At 49.9% G+C, this 20,313-nt stretch overlaps 1 protein-coding gene across 1 annotated transcript in view; it reads left to right on the top strand.

Moving 5' to 3' along the window:
* CFAP57 (cilia and flagella associated protein 57) overlaps positions 1-20,313 on the top strand; it is a 77,502-nt gene that overhangs the window by 41,084 nt on the left and 16,105 nt on the right. The window contains exons 11-17 of the mRNA XM_065889203.1: positions 181-342; positions 3,782-3,937; positions 5,406-5,499; positions 6,130-6,320; positions 9,883-10,056; positions 11,083-11,241; positions 14,262-14,405. Coding sequence (XP_065745275.1) covers positions 181-342; positions 3,782-3,937; positions 5,406-5,499; positions 6,130-6,320; positions 9,883-10,056; positions 11,083-11,241; positions 14,262-14,405 — 1,080 coding nt within the window. The remainder of the gene's footprint in view (positions 1-180; positions 343-3,781; positions 3,938-5,405; positions 5,500-6,129; positions 6,321-9,882; positions 10,057-11,082; positions 11,242-14,261; positions 14,406-20,313) is intronic.

Below are 20,313 nucleotides of genomic sequence, written 5' to 3' on the forward strand. Positions count from 1 at the left end.
TTCTTTTATTCATTCCCAGAAGCCCGTGAGGGTTCTTGTCTCATGTCTTTTCTGAGATAGAGTCTTCCTCCCCAGGAGGCTGTACCCAGGCTGGCATGGAGGGAGGGCTTGCACAACAGCTGGCTCAGTCCTGCTCTCCACGGCCTGTGAAAGCCTCCTGTCCATGCTCTGTCTCCTCAGATGTCGCTCACCTTTGATGACCAGTTCCTGCTGAGCGTCGCCGAGGATGGCTGCCTGTTCACCTGGAAGGTCTTTGATAAGGATGGTCCGGGAATCAAGCGAGAGAGGGAGGTGGGCTTTGCTGAAGAGGTGCTGGTTACCAAGACGGACATGGAAGAGAAGGTAAGAATTGGATCTAGTGAAGAGGGACATGGAAATTCCGTACCAGGCTGCATCCAAAGTCCTGGGACCGGCATAGAGCCCTTCTCTAGCCCGGCTTCCCCTGTGCCCAGCACAGACCCCCACAGCTCCCTGTACATGCTCGCCCACACCACCACCACTGCATTCTGTGTCCTCCCCACCCCACCTGTCCTTCTGCCACGTGATCGTCTTGACTTACGCTGAGCTCTACTTCTAGCCTATGACCTATCTTTCCTCTCCTACTCTTTGAGGGCAGGAACCACGACATATAATTCGCTTGTATGACCAGCAGTTTCCAGCTCGTGCAAGGCATAAATAAATATTTACATAAATATTTCCAATAAATATTTACAAAATTAAAGTGACAAACTTGTATATTCCAGTTGTATCTGTGAAACTTAATAACTGCTGGTATCTGGAAACTTCTTTAAAAAGAAAACAAAGATATTTATAAAACAGTCCTGAAACCCACTTCTCTCAATAATAAAACAATAACAGTAATAATAACCAATCACGAACTTTTTTTTAGGTTAGCCACGAAGCAGACACTGTGATAATTACTTTATAAGTATTTTCTCATTTAAATCTCCCAATATCTCTATGGAGAAGATACTGTTGTTTTCCCCACGTTTCAAAAAATGGTTTTGGAGAGGTTGGGTGACGTGTCCAAAGTCTCTGAGCTAATTAGGTGTAGGCCCAGAGTTCCAATCCAGACCTCATCTGGAGCGCGCTCTCCTAATCGTGACCTCAGAGCACCTTCCCTCCTGTTGATGCAGCTAACAGTCCGTTAAGATGTGTCTTGAGCGCTCTGAGTGCTGCGCTCCCCGAGGGAGAAACCGACTGGGTGGTAACCTCACGGGGCTCACAGAGGGTGCACAGCTGCGAGCTCACTGCTGTTCATCCAGAGTTTAAAGTGCCTTCATTGAGTACCTACTGTTTGCTGGTCACTGTGGATGCATGTGGGAGAAGACAGGATGGGCCCTGTGATCAGGAAACTCACAGTCAAGTGAAGGACAGAGGGGTTTCCCTGGTGGCGTAGTGGTTGAGGGTCCGCCTGCCGATGCAGGGGACACGGGTTCGTGCCCCGGTCCGGGAAGATCCCACATGCCGCAGAGCGGCTGGGACCGTGAGCCATGGCCGCTGAGCCTGCGCGTCCGGAGCCTGTGCTCCGCAGCGGGAGAGGCCACGACAGTGAGAGGCCCGCGTACCGCCAAACAAAACAAAACAAAACTCCAAGTGAGGGGCAGAGACAAGCGAAGCCAACAGGACCACAATGGCCCCAGAGCAGGATGACAGGCCCCTGGCGATTGCTGGAGAGCCCTCCTAGAGCTCCCTGGAACTTTCTTCAGGAAAGGGAAGTGGGAGGAAAGGCTGAGGGAGAGGCTGTGAGAGTTAGGAGTCTGACCTGCAGGCAAATGTGTCTCCTCCTCTTCCTTCTTCTCTATTTTCTCTCTTGTTCCCCAAGGAGAGGGGAAGACACCAAGTAGGAGACACCAGGCTGCACCAAAAGCCTGAGGTGTCTGGGCTGACTCCTGACCTCAGCCCCCAGCCCCCAGCTAGGCCTGACAGCACGGCTGCCAAGCTGGAAGTGACTAGTGTATGTTCCGCTCACTTCTTGAAATTCCCTTCTCTCTCTCGGGCTCCAGGAGACCACACCACATCATTACCTGTGTGCCTCTCGGACTGTTCCTCCCCAGCTCCCTTCCTGGCTCTTCCTTCAACTGGCCTTAAAAGCCACATTGCCCAGAATTCCCAGCTCCCTCTTTTTCTTTACATTCTACGTAACTATCGTGATTTACCCACTCATTCAGTCATTCATTTATTCATGCACCTAACTAGTATTTGCAGAAAGATGTGCTATGTACCAGACACTGTACTAGGTCTGGGATTACAGAAATGAAAGACATTGATGGTCCTGGAGCTTATATCACGGGAAGAAGTATAGGTAAAATTTTAAAAGGGAACCAAGTGTGTAATGAGTGTTATGAAGAAACTGTGCTGTGGGAACACAGGGACGGGACCCTGACCCAGGCCAGCTGGTGCCAGGGGAAGTGAGCCTTGAATGGAGCCTCCAGAACAAGTTGCAAAGGGCCTTCCACCCCAAGGAATGAGTGTGTGCAAACGGATGAGGGGGGATGCTCTGGGGAGGATGCTCCTAGCTGGTGGGGCTGGAGAGTAGAGGGGGTGCCGGAGAGAAGCATTGGAGGTGAAACAGAGAGATAGTGAGGGGCATTTTACACCATGTTTTAGACTTTGGAAATGCTTCCTAAGGCCCCACTGATGATCTAAGTCAGGGGATGACTCAGTAGATTTGTGTCTGAAGAGACTGCTCTGTAGCAGCAATGTGGAGAAGGATGGAGAAGGGCAATGAGCAGGTGCCTCCAATGCAACCTGTCAGAACCAGGTCATTCCCACCAAAATGTGTCCCACTCGTCCGCGGCGGGCTCCCAGGGCCGTGTATTCATCTGATACATATTTGTTTAGTGCCGGTCCTGTGCTGGGCTCCCAGGATAAAGCAGTGAAGCAAGACAGGCCAATGCAACCCTCAGGGAATTGTCTGGGCCAGGGAGACGGTCTCCATCCACAGTCCTCTCACTTCACCCCACAACCCATCAGGCACCACGTTCCCTAAAATCTCTTTCTCTGGAATCTTTCCCTTCTGCTCTGCTCCCCACCTCTGGTCAGGCCCTTACCGTCCCCCACCTGAGCTATGCAGACCCCCCTACCAATGCATCTGCCTTCAGTCCTTCTCTACCCTAGCCTGTGTGCACACTCCCTGGCTTTGGGCACTTGTAACAATTGGTAATGTTAAGTCTCCTTGGCTGTCTCAGTAGACTGTAAGCTCCTTGGGGTCAGGAGTCATGATTCAACACATATTTTTCGAGCGCCTACTCTGTGTCAGGCACCGTTCTAAGTACTTGGGGTACATCAGCATACAAAACCAACAAAGATCTCAGCCTTCTTGGAGATTAAATTCTAGTGGGGGATGAAAACAGAAGACCCTAAAATAATAAGTAACATTTAAAAGTGCCAAGATTTAAGGGAATAATAAAAAAGTAGAGCAGAGTAAGGGGGTGGGGGGAGTCAGAGGTGCCGGGAATGGGAAGGGGAAGGAAGCAGGATTAAGTCCTGAGGTCTGTGTAGACCTCACTGAGGTGACATCTAAGCATAGCTGAAGGAGATGTGCGTTATTAGCACTCTACCTGTGGCACAGTGGAGCTCACTGATTACACGTTTTGAGGGTAGAGGAAGAAGCTCGTACTTCTCCTAGTGTCTGGTCTGTGTGTCTTGTGCAGAAAGATGACACATGCGTTGGAGGCTGAGCGGAGCTGTAGGTCTCAGAGAGCTCAAGGCCACGGGTTTAAATAGTCTGATTCACCCGCACTGTGATTGTTGTTGATTCTGTGTCCTTCTCCCAAAGGTTCAGATTATGTTGGAGCTGAAGACTCGTGTGGAAGAATTAAAAATGGAGAATGCGTATCAACTTCGACTAAAGGATATGAACTATTCTGAGAAGGTTAAGGAACTAACAGACAAGTTCCTCCAGGAAATGGAGTCCTTGGAAATGAAAAACCAGGTCTGTTGAACCAACAACGGTGAATAACAAGAAATTTCCTGCTCACTCGCGGTCAAACAATAAGACGTATGATAATGTGCGATTTTAAAGCATAGTTGATTACATCAGAAATGCTTACAACAAAGTGCTAAGTGGGAAAAAAAAGCAGAATATAGAGCTCTCTATAGTGAATGCTATTAATGATGTAAAATAAATACACATAGAACAATTTTTAAGAGAATAGCTAGCAGTGTGATTATCTCTGGAAGTTGGGATTGTGGATAGTTTAAGTTTGGTTCTTTATGCTTTTCTATAATTTCCAAATTCTCCACCATGAGAATATATTACCTTTGTGGTCAAGAGAAACTTATTTAAAAGCAAAAGGAAAAGTAACAAGAAAAATAAAGTATGGAAAGAGAAGAGCTAGCAGGATATTGACCTCAGAATTGTCAGTAGGTTAAATAAAATTAGTCTAAATTGGCTTCCCTGGTGGCGCAGTGGTTGAGAATCCACCTGCCAATGCAGGGGACACGGGTTTGAGTCCTGGTCCGGGAAGATCCCACATGCCTCGGAGCAACTAAGCCTGTGCACCACAACTACTGAGCCTGCGCTCTAGAGCCCGCAGGCCACAGCTACGGAGCCCGCATGCCACAACTACTGAAGCCTGTGTGCCTAGAGCCCGTGCTCTGCAACAAAGAGAAGCCACCACAATGAGAAGCCCATGCACCACAAAGAGTAACCCCCGCTCGTTGCAACTAGAGAAAGCCCGTGCGCAGCAACGAAGACCCAACGCAGCCAAAAAATAAAATAATTATTAATTTAAAAAATACATAGTCTAAATGGCCTTCCTGTAGTTAAAGATGGTCCAGGACTCTCCCAGAATGATTTCTCTGTTCTGTACAAATCTGCCTGGCCCTTCACCAGAACAGCCAGTTTTTTGCTCAAGTGATATTTGTTCTTTTATGTTATCTCCATGGGTCTAAAAACACCCTGGCAGTTAATTTTATTATTTCATTCATTTAATCAACAAACATTGGTGCCTTCTGTAATCTGAGCACAAAGTTAGATACCTCCCCTTCCTGCAAGGAGCTTTCCTGCTTCATTAAAGAAAACACTTTCTTAGAAGCTGATACATTAACATAGCCAAGGATTTCCTTGAGAGCCATGTGCTGACAACAGAGAATTCAAATCAATCCTTACCTTTTCCACCCAGAAATCCATTTGGTGCATGTCCAAAACTGAACTCATCATTGACAAGATTCATTTCGTAGAAGGATATAAATAGAGATAGTATAGAACTTTCAGAGCAGAATATAATGCAAATAAAAGTGATAGCTTGCATGTTGATTGTAGAACAGTGCTTGGTGCAAAGTAAGGGCTTGGGAAATGTTTGTGAGTGAAGGAGGCTCTCACTTGTACAATTGGTGCTTCTCATGGTGGTGCTTTCAGCAGATGTGTAGAAATGAGAGCATTTTACTCTGTGTCTTAGGTTTTAAGAGCAGAAAAAGAAAAGCAGGATGCACTCCATCGTGAACGCATGGAAGACCTCCTGGAAAAACAGAGCCAGGAACTGCAGGACTTGGGTGAGGCCGTCAGTGGAGGCCACTGGGCAGAGGGCAGTTGACTGGGAGCAAAGTCTGAGAGTCCTCCAGATTCAGCAGAAGCCCCAGTCTATAAACAGCCTACATTTATCCCCTGGAACTCACCATGGTTTTTGCTCCTGTGTATTTACTCATTGATTAAACACAAATTAAACACCTACTGCATGCCAGTAGGAGATAGGAAAAGTGTGGGTTTGGAGCCTGATAGGCTGCCTTGGGTCCCATATTCACCTGGACTTGCTGGGTGCTCTAGGGAATCACCTAAGCTCACCAAGCCTCAGTTTACTGTCCCATAAAATGGGGGTACTAGTACCCGTTTTGCACACTCAGGGCATTCTTCTTGGCCCTGAACCCCCAAATACCCTTCTGCACTTTCCTGGAAACCTTTCTGCCTAGACGGTGAAGGGAGGAAATCGGGCTGCCAGACAAGACGATGGCGTGGGGGGCCCGTGAGGAAGACAGGTGTGCATTTGTATCTCGCCTGTGGAGGCAGAAGCTCTAGCTGGTGCTGGAAGGGGGCCCAAGGCTGGAAAAGCACCCAAGGCTCCCCTGGGTGTCCCTGAGGCTGATGCTACTGTCCCTCCTGAAATAACCTTCCTTGCTTCTCTCCAGAATGTTGCAACAACCAAAAGTTGCTTCTAGAATATGAGAAGTACCAGGAGTTGCAGCTCAAGTCCCAGAGGATGCAGGAAGAGTATGAGAAACAGCTTCGGGATAACGATGAGACCAAGAGCCAGGCCCTGGAGGAGCTGACTGAGTTTTACGAGACCAAACTGCAGGAGAAAACCACCCTCCTGGAAGAGGTACTCGCAGGAAGCCAAGCTGTGTCTCCCTGTCACGGTGCCATCCTGCAGACCTGGCCTGGGAACAGCCCAGAGAGCTGTGGGAAGCCTCACTTGACCTCCATTTCCTTCCCCACCTTCCTTTCCAAGTGTGTTTCGTTTGGCCTTGTTTCGTGCTGTTTATATGTTTGTTTCCCTGGCGGCCATGGGACTCCCTGAGCTGGGAGGTGCTCAGCTTTTGAAACTAAAGTTCCTTGGATAGACTAAGTTCATAACTATTGTTCTCTCCTAACTGTACCTTCGAGCCTTAAGCACTGGGGAGAGCTTTCTATAAGAAGCCTCTAGAACTGTAGAGGAACAGGGACCTGAACCATGGGAAAGGTGGTTGCCTGAAACCCCTTCGTAACTTCTTATGTCTTGCAAGACATTGTAAGCCAGTGAAATCATTCCTGCGCTGACTCAACAAACACAGACAGTGTCTTATTGGTTTACCAGCCTGAGTGCTGGGTGGTGAAGCAAAGTGAAACATAGGGTCAGGTTCTCAGTGGATGAGAAAGGCGGTCACACAGGCTGATATTCATCAAGGTGTAGACGGGACAGTGGGGAATGCAGACACAGAGCACCCACCCTGGCCTGCAAGGTCTGGAAAGGCTGGCAGGAGCTACCGAGATCCAGGAGGCTTGGAAGCTGGAATTAACCAGGAGACTGGGAAATGCAGGAGGTTAAGAACATACAGGCAGGGCAAAGTCATCGAATATTCAAGCAGTTGGGTTGCCAAAGTATCTCGTTTCCCAAGATGAAGGGAAAATGAGAGAGGCCAGATGGTGTCCTTTTTGGCACGAAATTCTGACAGACGTTGTTGCTGACAGTGAGAGGGCAGGAGAGTCACGAAAGTATGGAGTGATTTTTGAAGGGAATGAGGAAGGGAGTGACTAAGAAGGGGACGGGCAGGTCTGTAGCTGAAGGCCCAGCTGAGGTCTGAGAGGCGAATTCTGGCGGCGTTCACCCACCAGGCTGTGCGCTTTTCCACAGCAGGGCTCAGCAAATAGGTGTGTGAGAGAGGAAGGCCTGGAGCCGCCCTGAGCCAGAGCTGGGGCTTCTCTGGGTGGTGAAAATAAAGGTTGGCTGGTGACCTGCCACGGGGTCCAGGCCAGAGAGGGTCAGTAAGGCACCAAGAGTCAGTGGAGGAATCGTGACCAGGCGAGGGGACGTGATGAGGTTGAGAGCTGTGATGGCACACCTGGGATCCAACAGAGAAGTCACCTGTGCTCAGCGAGCAGGCCCTGTATTTTAAGACTTCAGAGGCGGCACCATTCCAGGGGGTGGACCTGAGAGTGGGTGCGGGAAGATAAGGGTCAAAGCACCAGGAGACGTTCTAGGATCCTCTGTAACCAGCCTGGTGATGGCAGGGAAGATGGTGAGTTGACATCCAGAAGTCTTCGGTGAACAGGGAGGGTGACCAGGCAGTGGGGGATATATAGGTGGTGAGAAGTAAAGTGGAGGTCCCGCAGACCTGGCAGAGGTTGAGCTCCGATAGCAGAGGGGGAGCTAAGAGATTCCACCCCCACCTGAGCCCAGCCTGCTTCCAGTTCCACGGTGTGAGGAGTGTTCCTTCACTGCCCTGCCCACCTCCGCAGCCCCATTTCCAGCTGCCCCTGTCCAGTGATGTGGAGCCTCTGGGAGTTTCCTGCACAATCTCTGAGCCCCTGCTCAGGGTGATGCCTCTTCATCTAGGCACTTGTTTGCCCCCTCAGGGACTCAGGACAAGAGCTAACTCCTTGACGATTCCTCCCTAACCCTTCCCTCCCACAGGGCTAAGCATCCCTCCTCTGCGTTCTCAGGACCCCCGGGCCCCTTTCGCCCATGTGGCTTACACAGCAACATCGTGGTTTGCTGGGCTCTGATTTTAGGGTGAATGGATCGATCCTCGCAGAGGGGAGAGAGGCCAGCCTTCCTCCCACAGTGATGACAAGGCTTTTCTTCTTTTGAGTCAGTAAGATTTCAACTCAGAACATTCCTAGGGAGATTCCTCCCAAGTGCCATCTTACTACTGGCTGGGCTGCTTCTACTTTTTAGCAACATCTCCCAGACCAAGAGCAGGGGCTTGCGGGCCCCTCTAGGCTGCAGTCGGAGCCGCCCTGGCCAGGATTCTGTCCAGCAAGGGTCTGGTGACGTGATGGGCAAAGAGAAGCCTTTCTCAGGAGGCCATTGAGCCCAGTTTTAAAACCACCTTGTCTCACTCAACCTCCAAAACACTCAGTCCAGGGATGGTACGTGCAGCCTGGGAGAATACCAGGGTCAGTGTGAGAAGAAAGACATTGACTCTACCGTGATCTAAATGTCCACCCTTGGGCAGCAGTGAGCAAGGAGGAGCCCTACCCCAGTCACTCCCCAAACTCCACCAGGCAGAGCTCGTTTTCCTAGCATCTGGGCTCTAGGCTTTTCCTCATTCAGTACCGACATGTACCAGATACGTGCTGGGTGTTCACTGCAGTGGGTGGAGATGTGGCCCTGCCGTCAAGGAGCCTCCGTGTCAAACAGGCATTTACAATATAATGTAAAGTGATGGGGGACGTACAATGTTCACACGGGAAATGATAGCTGAACCAAGAGCGGGAGGAAGAATAAGAGAGAGCCACGGGAAGACGCTGGAGTCAGAGGGACAGCAGGTATCAAGACAGCAGCTGAGGACCTTGCACACTGGGGGATCTGAAGTTAGTTCACACTGGAGAGAGCTTGGGGTGGGAGTGATGGCTGAGGCCAGGGAGATGCACCAGAACTGCCTCCTGAGAGCCTGTGGACCCATTTCAAGAGTCTGGACTCTACCATGAGGACAAGGGTGAGCCAGAGAAGGCTTGCAAGTGGGGGTTGGCATGACCAGCTGTGTGGTTTAGAAAGCTCCCCTCGACTAGAGAATGAGATCCGACTGGAGGGAAGCATGACCAGAGGCAGGAGGCTGGCTAGGAGGCTGACGACAGTCCAGGCAAGAGATGACAGGGGCCTGGGCAGTGGCAGAGGCATAAAGTGGATGGATTCAAGAGGTGAAAAGGACGGGATTGGTTGGATTAAGGAGGGGGAGGGTGGAATTAGAGCTTCACTCATTCATTCAGATATTTATTGAGTACCTACTGTGTGTCAGTGTGCGTTGTACACTGGGAACTCCTGGTGGGCGTGATAGACTGGGTTTTTACCCTCGAGGAGCTTACATCTAATGGGAGAGACAATCAAGTAATTCCACAAATAAATATAAAGTTACAAGCGTCACAAGTTTAGTGAGGGAAGGATAGAAGGGGGCTGGTGTCAGTATGAAGAAGACCAGAGGTGGAACAGGGTTGGGGGATGTTGGTGGGACAGTGGTTGAAGTGATAGAGCCCAAGGCCTGATCTGGTAGGGAAACAGAAGGACAGAAAGAAAGTGGAAGGGTCAAGGGACCCATGGCCTTGGTTTCCACTGCTGTACTAACACTCGGTCTCCCATCCCCATGATAGGCCTTGTACGTTCACCTCGTCCCAGGCCCTCTGAGCACAAGGGTGCCGCGTGTCCCCTCTGCCCTGGGCACACACTCTCCCTCTCTCCGAGCCAGGCCCAGGAGGATATCAGGCAGCAGCTGCGCGAGTTTGAAGAGACCAAGAAGCAGATTGAAGAAGACGAAGACCGTGAGATCCAAGATATCAAAACCAAGTATGAGAAGAAGCTTCGGGATGAAAAGGAATCAAACCTGCGGCTCAAAGGAGAAACGGGCATCATGAGGAAGAAGGTACCGGGCTGTTCCCGAGAGGCCTGGGGGCAGACCAGGGCCCACTACAGAGAAAGCACGGGGTGGGTAGATGGACACGGAGCCGGCTGATGGCGGCTCTGCCCCGGGATGACCTGGCAAGATCCCATCTGAACGTCCTCATCTCCAGCAAGCGGGTTAGGAAAACAGCACTGGCTGGTGTGAGGGTTCCCCCTGCCCAGACAGGCAGACAGATCCTTACCACATCGTCTGATGGGGTAACCATCGGGGCTCCCCCTCCTCTTTCCTGTTTGCAGGGACGGTGAGGTTCACCATGACACTGGTGGATACCCTGGGCTTTCATTTATTGGCAAGTGGGATTTCGAGTTTTCAGAGCTAAACATTTAATAGTGGACATGCAGTCTTTGGAGGTGAGATAGATAAAGTCTTCACCTGGAGGTGTCCTCAGGCTCTCAGTGCAGGGATTCAGGGGAGCTCCTGCTCAGACTCTGTGGGCGGGAGAAAGATTGGGAGTACAGGATGCTTAGGTTATAAGGCAGGGGAGATGTTTGTAGTCACTGATGGCTGAGTGAGGAGGCATTCAATTCATAGATCCTTATAGAACTGCCAGTTGCCCCGAAACGTTTAACCTTAGAGAAGCCAAGTTCAAAGCAAGCTCATGTTCTTTCCTATTAGAAATCACACTACTAGTCAATCCAGGGGACAATCACATCTTCCCTTCTTGGACATGACTGAGATGGCTCATCACTTAGGGCCCAACCTCTGCAACCTCGATGGGGCATGGATCCCAGCCTTTCAGGGTCAGTGTGGTCATGGAAAACTCTGCATCTGCTGGGAGAACTGGTCTCTCTGGAGCCTCTTAAGGCAGACAGTCCTTCTTCACATAAGGGGATGGGACTGGATCTTGTGGGACAGAATTGTCCCCTGGGAAATTCCTGACTGTCCCAAATTCTGATGGGGAGCTCTTAAAGTCTACAGGCAGTCAGGAGGAATGGAGATGAGTTCACAGGCTCTGGTGGTCTCTGTCGTTGCTGTTTGTTCCTCTAGTTCAGCAGCCTGCAGAAAGAGATTGAAGAGCGAACCAATGACACTGAGATTCTGAAGGGAGAACAGGTGAAGCTGCAAGTAGTCATCAAGTCCCTGGAGAAGGACATCCTGGGTCTCAAGCAGGAGATCCAGGAAAGAGACGAGACGATTCAGGATAAGGTAAAGGCATATCCTGTGTCCCGCCTCAACTCCCGCCTAGACAGACCCAGGCAATGAGGACACAGCTCAAGAGACAGGGTCCCTGCCTTCCTGGAACCCATTTATTGAACTTGATGGAGGGGGGCGGGGTGAAGGACCTACTGTGTGCTTGGCACTGGGCTAACTGCTGTAAACACATACCATTCAATTCCCCCAACGACCCCAGGGACCATGAGCCACCCAGTTGTTTAGCTCAGGAAACTGGTTCCGAGGGGTAAGTATCTTGTTCATAGATGACGGACTTGGGGTAACAACCTGAGTGCTGACTGCCAGGCCCCTGCTCACCACTGCGCCAGGCATCCCAGGGTGACTATCCCATGGACTGGGGGCAGCTCACTCACCCCATCGCCCATGTGGTCCCCCTGGTCAGAGAGGAACTCCCCCGTGGTTGGCCCTGTAACCACTGGATACCCCAGAAAGTGGTATCATTTTTCTGGATGGCTTTCTCACAAAACACTAAAACAAACACATCACATTTTGTAAGGCACACCACCTCCGTATCCAAAATCTCATATCCCCCTCCTGAGCAAATCCAGGCTCCGTGCCCTCCTCTCCAGCCCCTCTGCCATTGCTGCCTTAGTTGGACACAACTCCTGGGTGGTTGAGAACGCAGGTTTCAGCCTAGTGAGCTAGGTGCCAGGGCAGCCTCTGCAATTGGCCACAGGACCTCAGGCAACTGATCCAAGCCTTGTTTCCCTACCTGTGGATGCGGCCCTCAGGGGCTCTGATAAGGATGAAATGAGACAGTGCACACATATCATTTCTGCAAGTGAGCGTTTGCATTTGTATCTGGGCATTTTTTAGGGAGGAGTCAAAGCTCTCCACAGATTCTCAAAGGGTTTTTTTTTTTAATTTAAATTTTATTGGAGTAGAGTTGATTTACAAAGCTGTATTAGTTTCAGGTGTACAGCAAAGTGAATCACGTATACATATACCTATACCCACTCTTTTTTAGATTCTTTTCCCATATAGGTCACTACAGAGTATTGAGTGGAGTTCCCTGTGCTATACAGTAGGTCCTTATTAGTTATCTATTTTATATATAGTAGTGTGTTTATGTCAACCCCAATCTCCCAATTTACTGCTCCCCCCAACTCAAAGTGGGTTTTTGACAAGAAAGAGGTTAAGACCTCTAGAAAATTGCACCAGCCTCCTAACGGGTCTAACGACCTTCCTTCCCACTTCCCATCCGGGCTCCCTGCCACCACACTGTGTAATTATTGTCACTCTTCCACTTAAAATTCTTTCACACGTCCCAACTGCCTGTGGCAAGGGGCAGCAAAATTTTTCTTTCTATAAAGGGCAAGGTAGTAAATATTTTCAAGCAGTGTGGTCTCTGCCACAGTTGCTCAGTTCTGCCACAGTAGCATAAAATCAACCATAGACAAGACATCGATGAATGGGCTTGGCTACATTCCAGCCAAACTTTATGAAAACATGGGCTTCCCTAGTGGCGCAGTGGTTAAGAATCTGCCTGCCAATGCAGGGGACACGGATTCAAGGCCTGGGCCGGGAAGATCCCACATGCCGTGGAGCAACTAAGCCCGTGTGCCACAACTACTGAGCCCGCGTGCCACAACTACTGAAGCCCGTGCACCTAGAGCCCGTGCTCCGCAACAAGAGAAGCCACCGCAATGAGAAGCCCGCCCACCACAACGAAGAGTAACCCCTGCTCGCTGCAACTAGAGAGCAGCCCGCGCGCAGCAACAAAGACCCAACGCAGCGAAAATAAATAATTTTTTTTAAGTATAAAAAAAAAAGCTTTATGAGAACAGGCGGCAGGTCAGATTTGGCCCAAGTGCTATAGCTTACCAACTCCTGGCCTCCGGGATAAATTCTCAACTCTTTAACCCAACATGGAAGACCCTTGCCTCTCTCCCCTCCTCCCCTCCAGGCTCACCTTTCACTGTCCCCATGAACCACCACCCTGACTCACACAAGTTGTTCTCAGCACCCTCAATACACACCACGCCTTCCACGTGCCTCCCTCTCCCACAATACCTGTCACAGTGTAGGTTTACATTTGTTGACACATCTGCTTTCCCAGCTAGTGTGTTTCCCTGTAAGGGTAGGGACCGTGGCGTATTTCTATTTGGAATCTCCGACCTTGGCAAAAGATCTTTGTGCAGTAAATGTGTGATAATGGATAGACCTACATTCCAACTACAATTGCCTTGCAACAAATTACCCCAAAACGTAGTGGTGAAAAACAACTGTTTTATTATGCTTGCAGACTTTGTGGGTCTGGAATTTGGACAGGGTACAACGGGATGGCTTGTCTGTGTCCCCGATGTCTGGGTCCTAGTGGGGCCTCAGTTGGGTGACTCCCGCAGCAGGGGGCTGGAAGAACAGCCTCCAAGGTGGCTTCTTCATCCCCATGTCCAGCCCCTTGACCAGCATGGCTGGGAGGCTGAGTTTAGCTGGGACTGTTGACAGAGCACCAAACATGCTCTCCAGCCTGGAGGTCTCAGTGTAGGAGGACTTTTCACGTAGCAGATGGCCTCCCAGGGCACGTGTTCCAAGAGAACCAGGTGGAATCTGCTCGGCCTTTTCCAAGCTAGCCTGGGAAGCTATGCAGCCTCACTTGAGTTTCATTCGTTGGATACAAGCAAACCGTAAGTCCAGCCAGATGCAAGGGCAGGGAGTTAGACGCCACCTCCTGATGGAGAAGCACAAGAAGCACGCTCTTCTCTTGTAGAAGAGCACGTACGACAGGAGATGCTGCCCAGGTGAGCTTCGGAAAACACAGTTGACCAAAACCGATGTCTGAATGGGTGAGTGAATGAATGTGGTCCTGGCACAGAAGCCAAGAAGTCAAGGGTTCCCTCTGGTGGGGGATCCGGCCTTTGTGTCCCCAGCAAGGGGAGCAGTCTGTGGCTTCCTCAATCAGGAGGTCACAGGATCTGTGCACTTTGCCTAAAGGGATTCCGCGCCAGGGCCTCCTGGTAGCTCTCTCAACTTCTCTCTCCTCTCACGCACAGGAGAAGCGAATCTATGATCTGAAAAAGAAAAATCAAGAACTAGAGAAATTCAAGTTTGTGCTTGACTACAAAATAAAGGAGCTGAAGAAGCAAATAGAACCTCGAGAGAATGAGATCAAGGTGATGAAGGAACAGATTCAAAAGGTGAGAAGCCATCTGGACCCCCCGCCTCCTTCCCAACCATTCCTGGCTGGCCAGGAGGGAATGAAAGAAAGCTCTCCTGGGACTTCCCTGGCGGTCCAGTGGTTAAGACTCCCATGCTTCCACTGCAGGGGGTGTGGGTTTGATCCTTGGTCAGGGAACTGAGATCCCGTATGCCGTTCAACACAGCAAAAAAAAAAATTTTTTTTAAAGAAAAGAAAAAAGAAAGGAAGCTCTCCTTGCAGCCCCTCCCTGCTCCCAAGGTGTGGGCCGCGTCCACTCCGCAGAAGAAGCCACGGGAAGGCCCGACGGGGGTTCGGTGGTGCAAAAGCAAAGTGCTTTGGGATTTGGCTTCCCCCGGGGCCTTGGGGTGGGCTTTGGACCTATTTGGACCACGGTTGCTGCGCCTTCAGCCACCAGGGGGCGATGTGTACTCAGCCACCAGCCTGTCCACCAGAAAGTACACCCCCTCCGGATTCAACACTTTTTTCTCAGACTAAACATGTTGGTGGGGGCCCTGTACAAGGCCATGGTGTTTGGACTTTGTCTGATAAGGAGTGTAGGAAGTCATCAAAGGCTCTTGAGCAGGAGAGTGGCAAAATTAAGAGTGTGTTCTGGGAAGCAAACAGGATGGAGGCAGAGAGGAGAGAGATCAGAAGCAAGGGATGAGGGCTTCTGAGAGCCCAGTGGGGTACAAATGTTCCCCTTTGGCCTCTCTGCCCAGTACACAGGGCATTTCCTTATGACGTGTTTACCTGTCAGCCTCCCCACACTGGGCAGTGAGCAGCTGACAGTGGGGTCCATGGTTCATCTAAACGAGGGTGGTCCTGACCTCCCCCTCGTCCAGTTTCCCCATTTCTCAGTCAGTGGCACCACGATCCACCCAGGTGCTTGGCGTAGACGTGTGGAAGCCATCTCGGTTCTTCCCTTCTCTTAACTCCTATATCCAAGTCACCGATGCCTATCTGATCTATTTCCAAACGATATCTCAGATCCAACCCTCCTTGCCCTCTGCTGCCATCACTCCAGTCCAAGCCTACATCATCTCTCTTCTGGTCCTGACTCCAGCCTCCAGTCTGGTCTCCACATAGAGACCACAGCAAACCGCCAGTGGTATCTCCTCCCACCTAGGATGAAGCCCAGACTCCTTACAGAGGCCCTGCGTGATCCCACCTCAACCAGCCTCTCTAGCCATATCTCCAGGCTCCTTTCCCGGCTCCAGCCTGCAGGCTTTCTCACAGTTCCAAGGACAAGCACCTTCGCAGCGCTGTTCCCCCCGCCCAGAAGGCTCTCAGATCTTCACACGACTGGCTTCTTTGCGTCTTTCACGTCTCAGCTCATGTGTCACCTCTCCAAGGAGGTCTTCCCTGCCACCCTATCCAAAATAGCCTCCTACTCCCCCTCCATCTTCTCTAACTGTGCTGAGCAAAGCTAAAAGGGTAGCAGGGTGTACCAATGGCCCAACTAGAATTGGCTCCACAAGGGCTGTCGTGGAGAAAAGCAAAGCCTTTTCTCCAGGAGGCCCAGAAAAGAGGCCACGTGGTGGGATCAGTCCAGGGCTGGGACATCCAGAGAGGATATGTCCTGTGACGATGACTTTCTCCCTGGCCTCTGGGATAAGGAAGGATGTTCCCAGCTGACCACAGAGCTGCCTCCTCCGGCCCTCCTGCCATTCTTGAGTGACCTCGGGGCCCAAGAATGGCAGCCTGAGAAGATGAGAAAGAGCAGGGGCCCTACCTGCCTGGGAAGCGGATGCGCCGCAGGCCCCTGGCAGTCACGGCCTCACTTCTCCCACCTCATCTGACATGTTTGTCAACTGCACTTAAGGTTGGGTTGGCTGCCTTCCACTGCAACACACCTGAGAGATTATTCACGTTCCCTTCAGTAACTGGACCAACCACGGCTTTGATCCTCAGCAGGGAATACGCCACCCCCTTGGGAACGAGTCAAACAGGACCCCTCCTGCCCCACCCCAGGTGCCAGTTGCTGCCAGGGCTGATGTCTGGGCCCAGTTCCTTCCCCAGGGGCCTGTGACCTGGTGGCTTCCCTCTGTGGGTCAGACACATTAGGCCCACCTGCTGTGGACCTCCTGTGAAGTTCCTTTCCCTGCAAGAAGGAAGCCGCAAGCCCTTGGCTCCTTTGTAGAACTGAGACATCCGTGCCTGAAAACAGAAAACTTCCCTGACTCAAGTGCCTCCCCTCACAGACACTCTTCCAGCTTCTCTTTGATGAAACGTGACTATCTCCTTCCTAGGGCAGGAGTTTCCAGAACCTCATCATTTTACTTCACACTCTTTTATTTCCTCATCTAGTGCAGGTTTTCTCCGCCTCGGCACTTTGGGGTGGATAATTCCTTGTTAGGGGGCAGTCCTGTACATTGTGGGATATTTAGCAGCATCCCTGGTCTCCACCCACCAGAGGTAGAGACAATCCTCCCCCAGGGGTTTGTCCTCCCCCTCCCCCAGATATGACAACCAAAAATGTCTCTAGATGTTGCCACATGTCCCCTGGTGGGGCGGGGGTCAAGATGCCTCTCCCCAGCCCCCGCTCCCCACTAAGAATCTCTGAATGTGATGAGTACCACCTGGACGAGTAGACGGAATTTCCACTCCAGGAAAAGGATGCTTGTTCCCATTCACTGGCTAGTCTCCTGGCTGACCAGCCAGCTACTCAAATTTGACATATTTCTATGTCAATCCTTCTATGAAATAGATTCTTTTTACTCTCAGCATGGTTTGAGGCTTTGCTCATATCATCCTCCTTTCTAACCTAACCTGGTCATTGCTGACTTTAAGGTTGTAGGGAAAGAGGCACAGCCAGTTGCAAGCACCCAGGCCTTGGAGAAGCTCCTTTCTCTCTTGCAGCGGCCGTTTCCTTTGTCTGGGGCACCAGCATCTCACATGGGCCACAGCGGCAGCCTCCTGACCAGGCTACCTGGCTCCAGTCTTACTCTCTCCGGTACAGCCTCTGCATCAGGCCTTCTAATGTGCAAATCAGACCATGCCACTCCTTGGGTAAGACCTGCCAGTGGCTCCCTGAACTTTCAGGATAAGGGCCAAACTTCTGACCTATTTAAACTTCTGGGCAGGGTAAAGGCTGAGCTTCACACCATTCGAGCCTCAGCCCCAGGGTCCTGCGTGACCCAGCTCAGCTGACCTCTCTAGCTCCTCTCCCACTTCCTCACACGCACGCCTCCAAGGTCCAGGGGTGGCTGGACCACTTGCTGCCTGCAGAGATGTGCCAGGCTGCCCATGCCTCTGGTCCTTTCTGTGCATGGCTGCTTTCTCTGCCTGAGATTCTCCTTCCCAACTTGTCCTTAAACCCTATGCCTCCTACAAAACCCGACTGAGCATCCCTTCCCTAGGTGCCACCCCTCAGCTCCACTGGGCACACACAGGGGCCTTTCCACCCTGACTGCTGATGGTGTTGATCCTACTGCACGTGAACTTCTCATTTACTTCCCTCTAATCCCTCTAGACCTGGGGCTTCAGCCTGCCCGTCCTTTCTAAGGGATACATTCTTTCGTTAGCTGTGTAAACATCCACACTTGCTCTGTGTCCTCTACCAGGTGGCTCCACATAGCTCTGCCAACATTGCATGTTTATCTTATCATTCTTCCAGGGGCAGGTTGTTTCAGGCTCTCCTCCCTTCCCTCAGTCTTGCTTCCCTTGGCCTTCTATACCTGTGATGCATTCATTTATTCATATGAATAATTATTGAGAGCCGCTTTTATGCCAGGCGTTGGGTCAAAGGGCTACTCTGTTCGTACAAAATGCTTCCAGTAATTAGGCTAACATTCTTCCAAACGCTGCCCCTTCCTGTCCAGGATACGGCTCCCTAGGGCCTCCTGGTACCTGAGAAGCTGGCCGGGAGCCTTGAAATCTGGCCTAAGGGCCTGCGTTAAGCTAGAGGGGCTACTCCATCCAGCCAGGAAAAAACCCCGCGAACTCCCCATCCCCCTCAAAATAGTCAGCAAACCTCTCTATCCACCAGATCCACCAGATCTGGCATGTCAGTCAGACTGCACTCCTTTGCTTTTGGCAGGAGTTAAATCAAAGGCGAGCTCACCTACAGCTGATCTCATTCTAATCAGAAACTCTGATTGTTACATGTCCTTGGTTGATACCCACGTAACAATGAAGAAAGAGTCAGAAGCTCATGGGTAGCTTCTTTTTTTTTTTCTTTTGAAGATGAGGCCCTCTGAAGTTGTACTTTTCAGACCTTTTCAACAGAATGATGAGGCAAAGATTCCTTCTCAGCCTCCTCTTTTCTGTTTTATGCCTTAGACTGGGGACACCTACATGCTGGTCCCTCAAAGCTTTCTGCTTGAGGGTCGGCCCTGATGGTTTGTGGCCCCAGAGGGTCAAGATTCACTCACACAACTTCACAAAGTAGAACGAGGAAGCTTGCTTTTCTGCAGAACCTTGCCTCAGGTTACAGGTTCCAGTCAATTTATAAGGAATTCAAGAAAAGAAGGAAGGAACAGGAAAACTAAGGGCAAAAAATTCATAGCCGGGCTATAGAAACACACGATCTGGGTTAACATATCAGCCAAGGGGTGGGGAGCTTTGGGGACGGCGAGGCATAAGAAGAAATGTTCCTTCCAGTGTGGGAACTAGAAGGGAAGTGCCCTGGTAGCAGGGGAAACATTCCCACTAAAAGACTTCAGTTCTCAAATATAATTTTCATTCTCTGACTTTCTTCATTGAGGTACCATTGGTTTATAATGTTATGTAAGTTTCATGTGTGTAGCATTGTATTTCTTTTGTTGTTGTTGTTCTTTTATTTGTTTATTTTTTTATTTTTTACTACTTTATTGGAGTATAATTGCTTTACAATGGTGTGTTAGTTTCTGCTTCATAACAAAGTGAATCAGTTATACATATACATATGTTCCCATATGTCTTCCCTCTTGCCTCTCCCTCCCTCCCACCCAACAGCATTATACTTCTACTTCCAGCGTGTACAGTTTCCATTCGTCGCCGTACAGTTTCTCCCCTTTACCCATGTTGCCCTTGCCCCGCCCTTTTCCCTCTGGTAGCCACTACTCTGTTCTCTGTATCTATGTGCTTGGTTTGTTTGGTTTGTTCATTTATTTTGTTTGTTTTTTGTTGTTTTTTTAATTGAAGTACAGTTAATTTACAATGTTGTGTTAGTTTCAAGTGTACAGCAAAGTGATTCAGTTATACATATAACTTTCAGGTTGTTTTCCATTATAGCTTATTATAAGATATTGAATATAGTTCCCTGTGCTATCCTTATTTACCTGTTTTATATATAGTAGTGTGTAGATGTTAATCCCAAACTCCTAATTTATCTCCCCCCACTCCACCCCCTCTATCTCCTTTGGTAACCATAAGTTTGTTTTCTATGTCTCTGAGTCTTATTTCTGTTTTGTAAATAAGTTCATTTGTACCATTTTTTAGATCCCACATGTAAGTGATAGCATACAATATTTGTCTTTCTCTGTCTGACTTACTTCACTTAGTATGATAATCTCTAGGTCCATCCATGTTGCTGCAAATGGCATTATTTCATTCTTTTTTATGGCTGAGTAATATTCCATTGTATATATGTACCACATCTTCTTTATCCATCATCTGTCGATGGACATTTAAGTTCCTTCCATGTCTTTTATATCCCAAAGGTGAATGAAATCATACAGTATTTGTGTTTCTCTGTTGGGCTTATTTCACTTAGCATAATACCCTAAAGGGACCCATCCATATTGTTGCAGATGGCAAGATTTCATTCTTTTTTATGGCTGAATAGTATTCCATGTGTGTGTGTGTGTGTGTGTGTGTGTGTGTGTGTGTGTACCAAAGTTTCTTTATCCATTCCTCCACTGATGGGCACTTAGGTGGCTTCCATATCTTGGCTATTGTAAATAATGCTGCGATAAACATAGGGG

This window comes from Phocoena phocoena, chromosome 1, assembly GCF_963924675.1.
Source record: "Phocoena phocoena chromosome 1, mPhoPho1.1, whole genome shotgun sequence".
Lineage (NCBI taxonomy): Eukaryota > Metazoa > Chordata > Mammalia > Artiodactyla > Phocoenidae > Phocoena > Phocoena phocoena.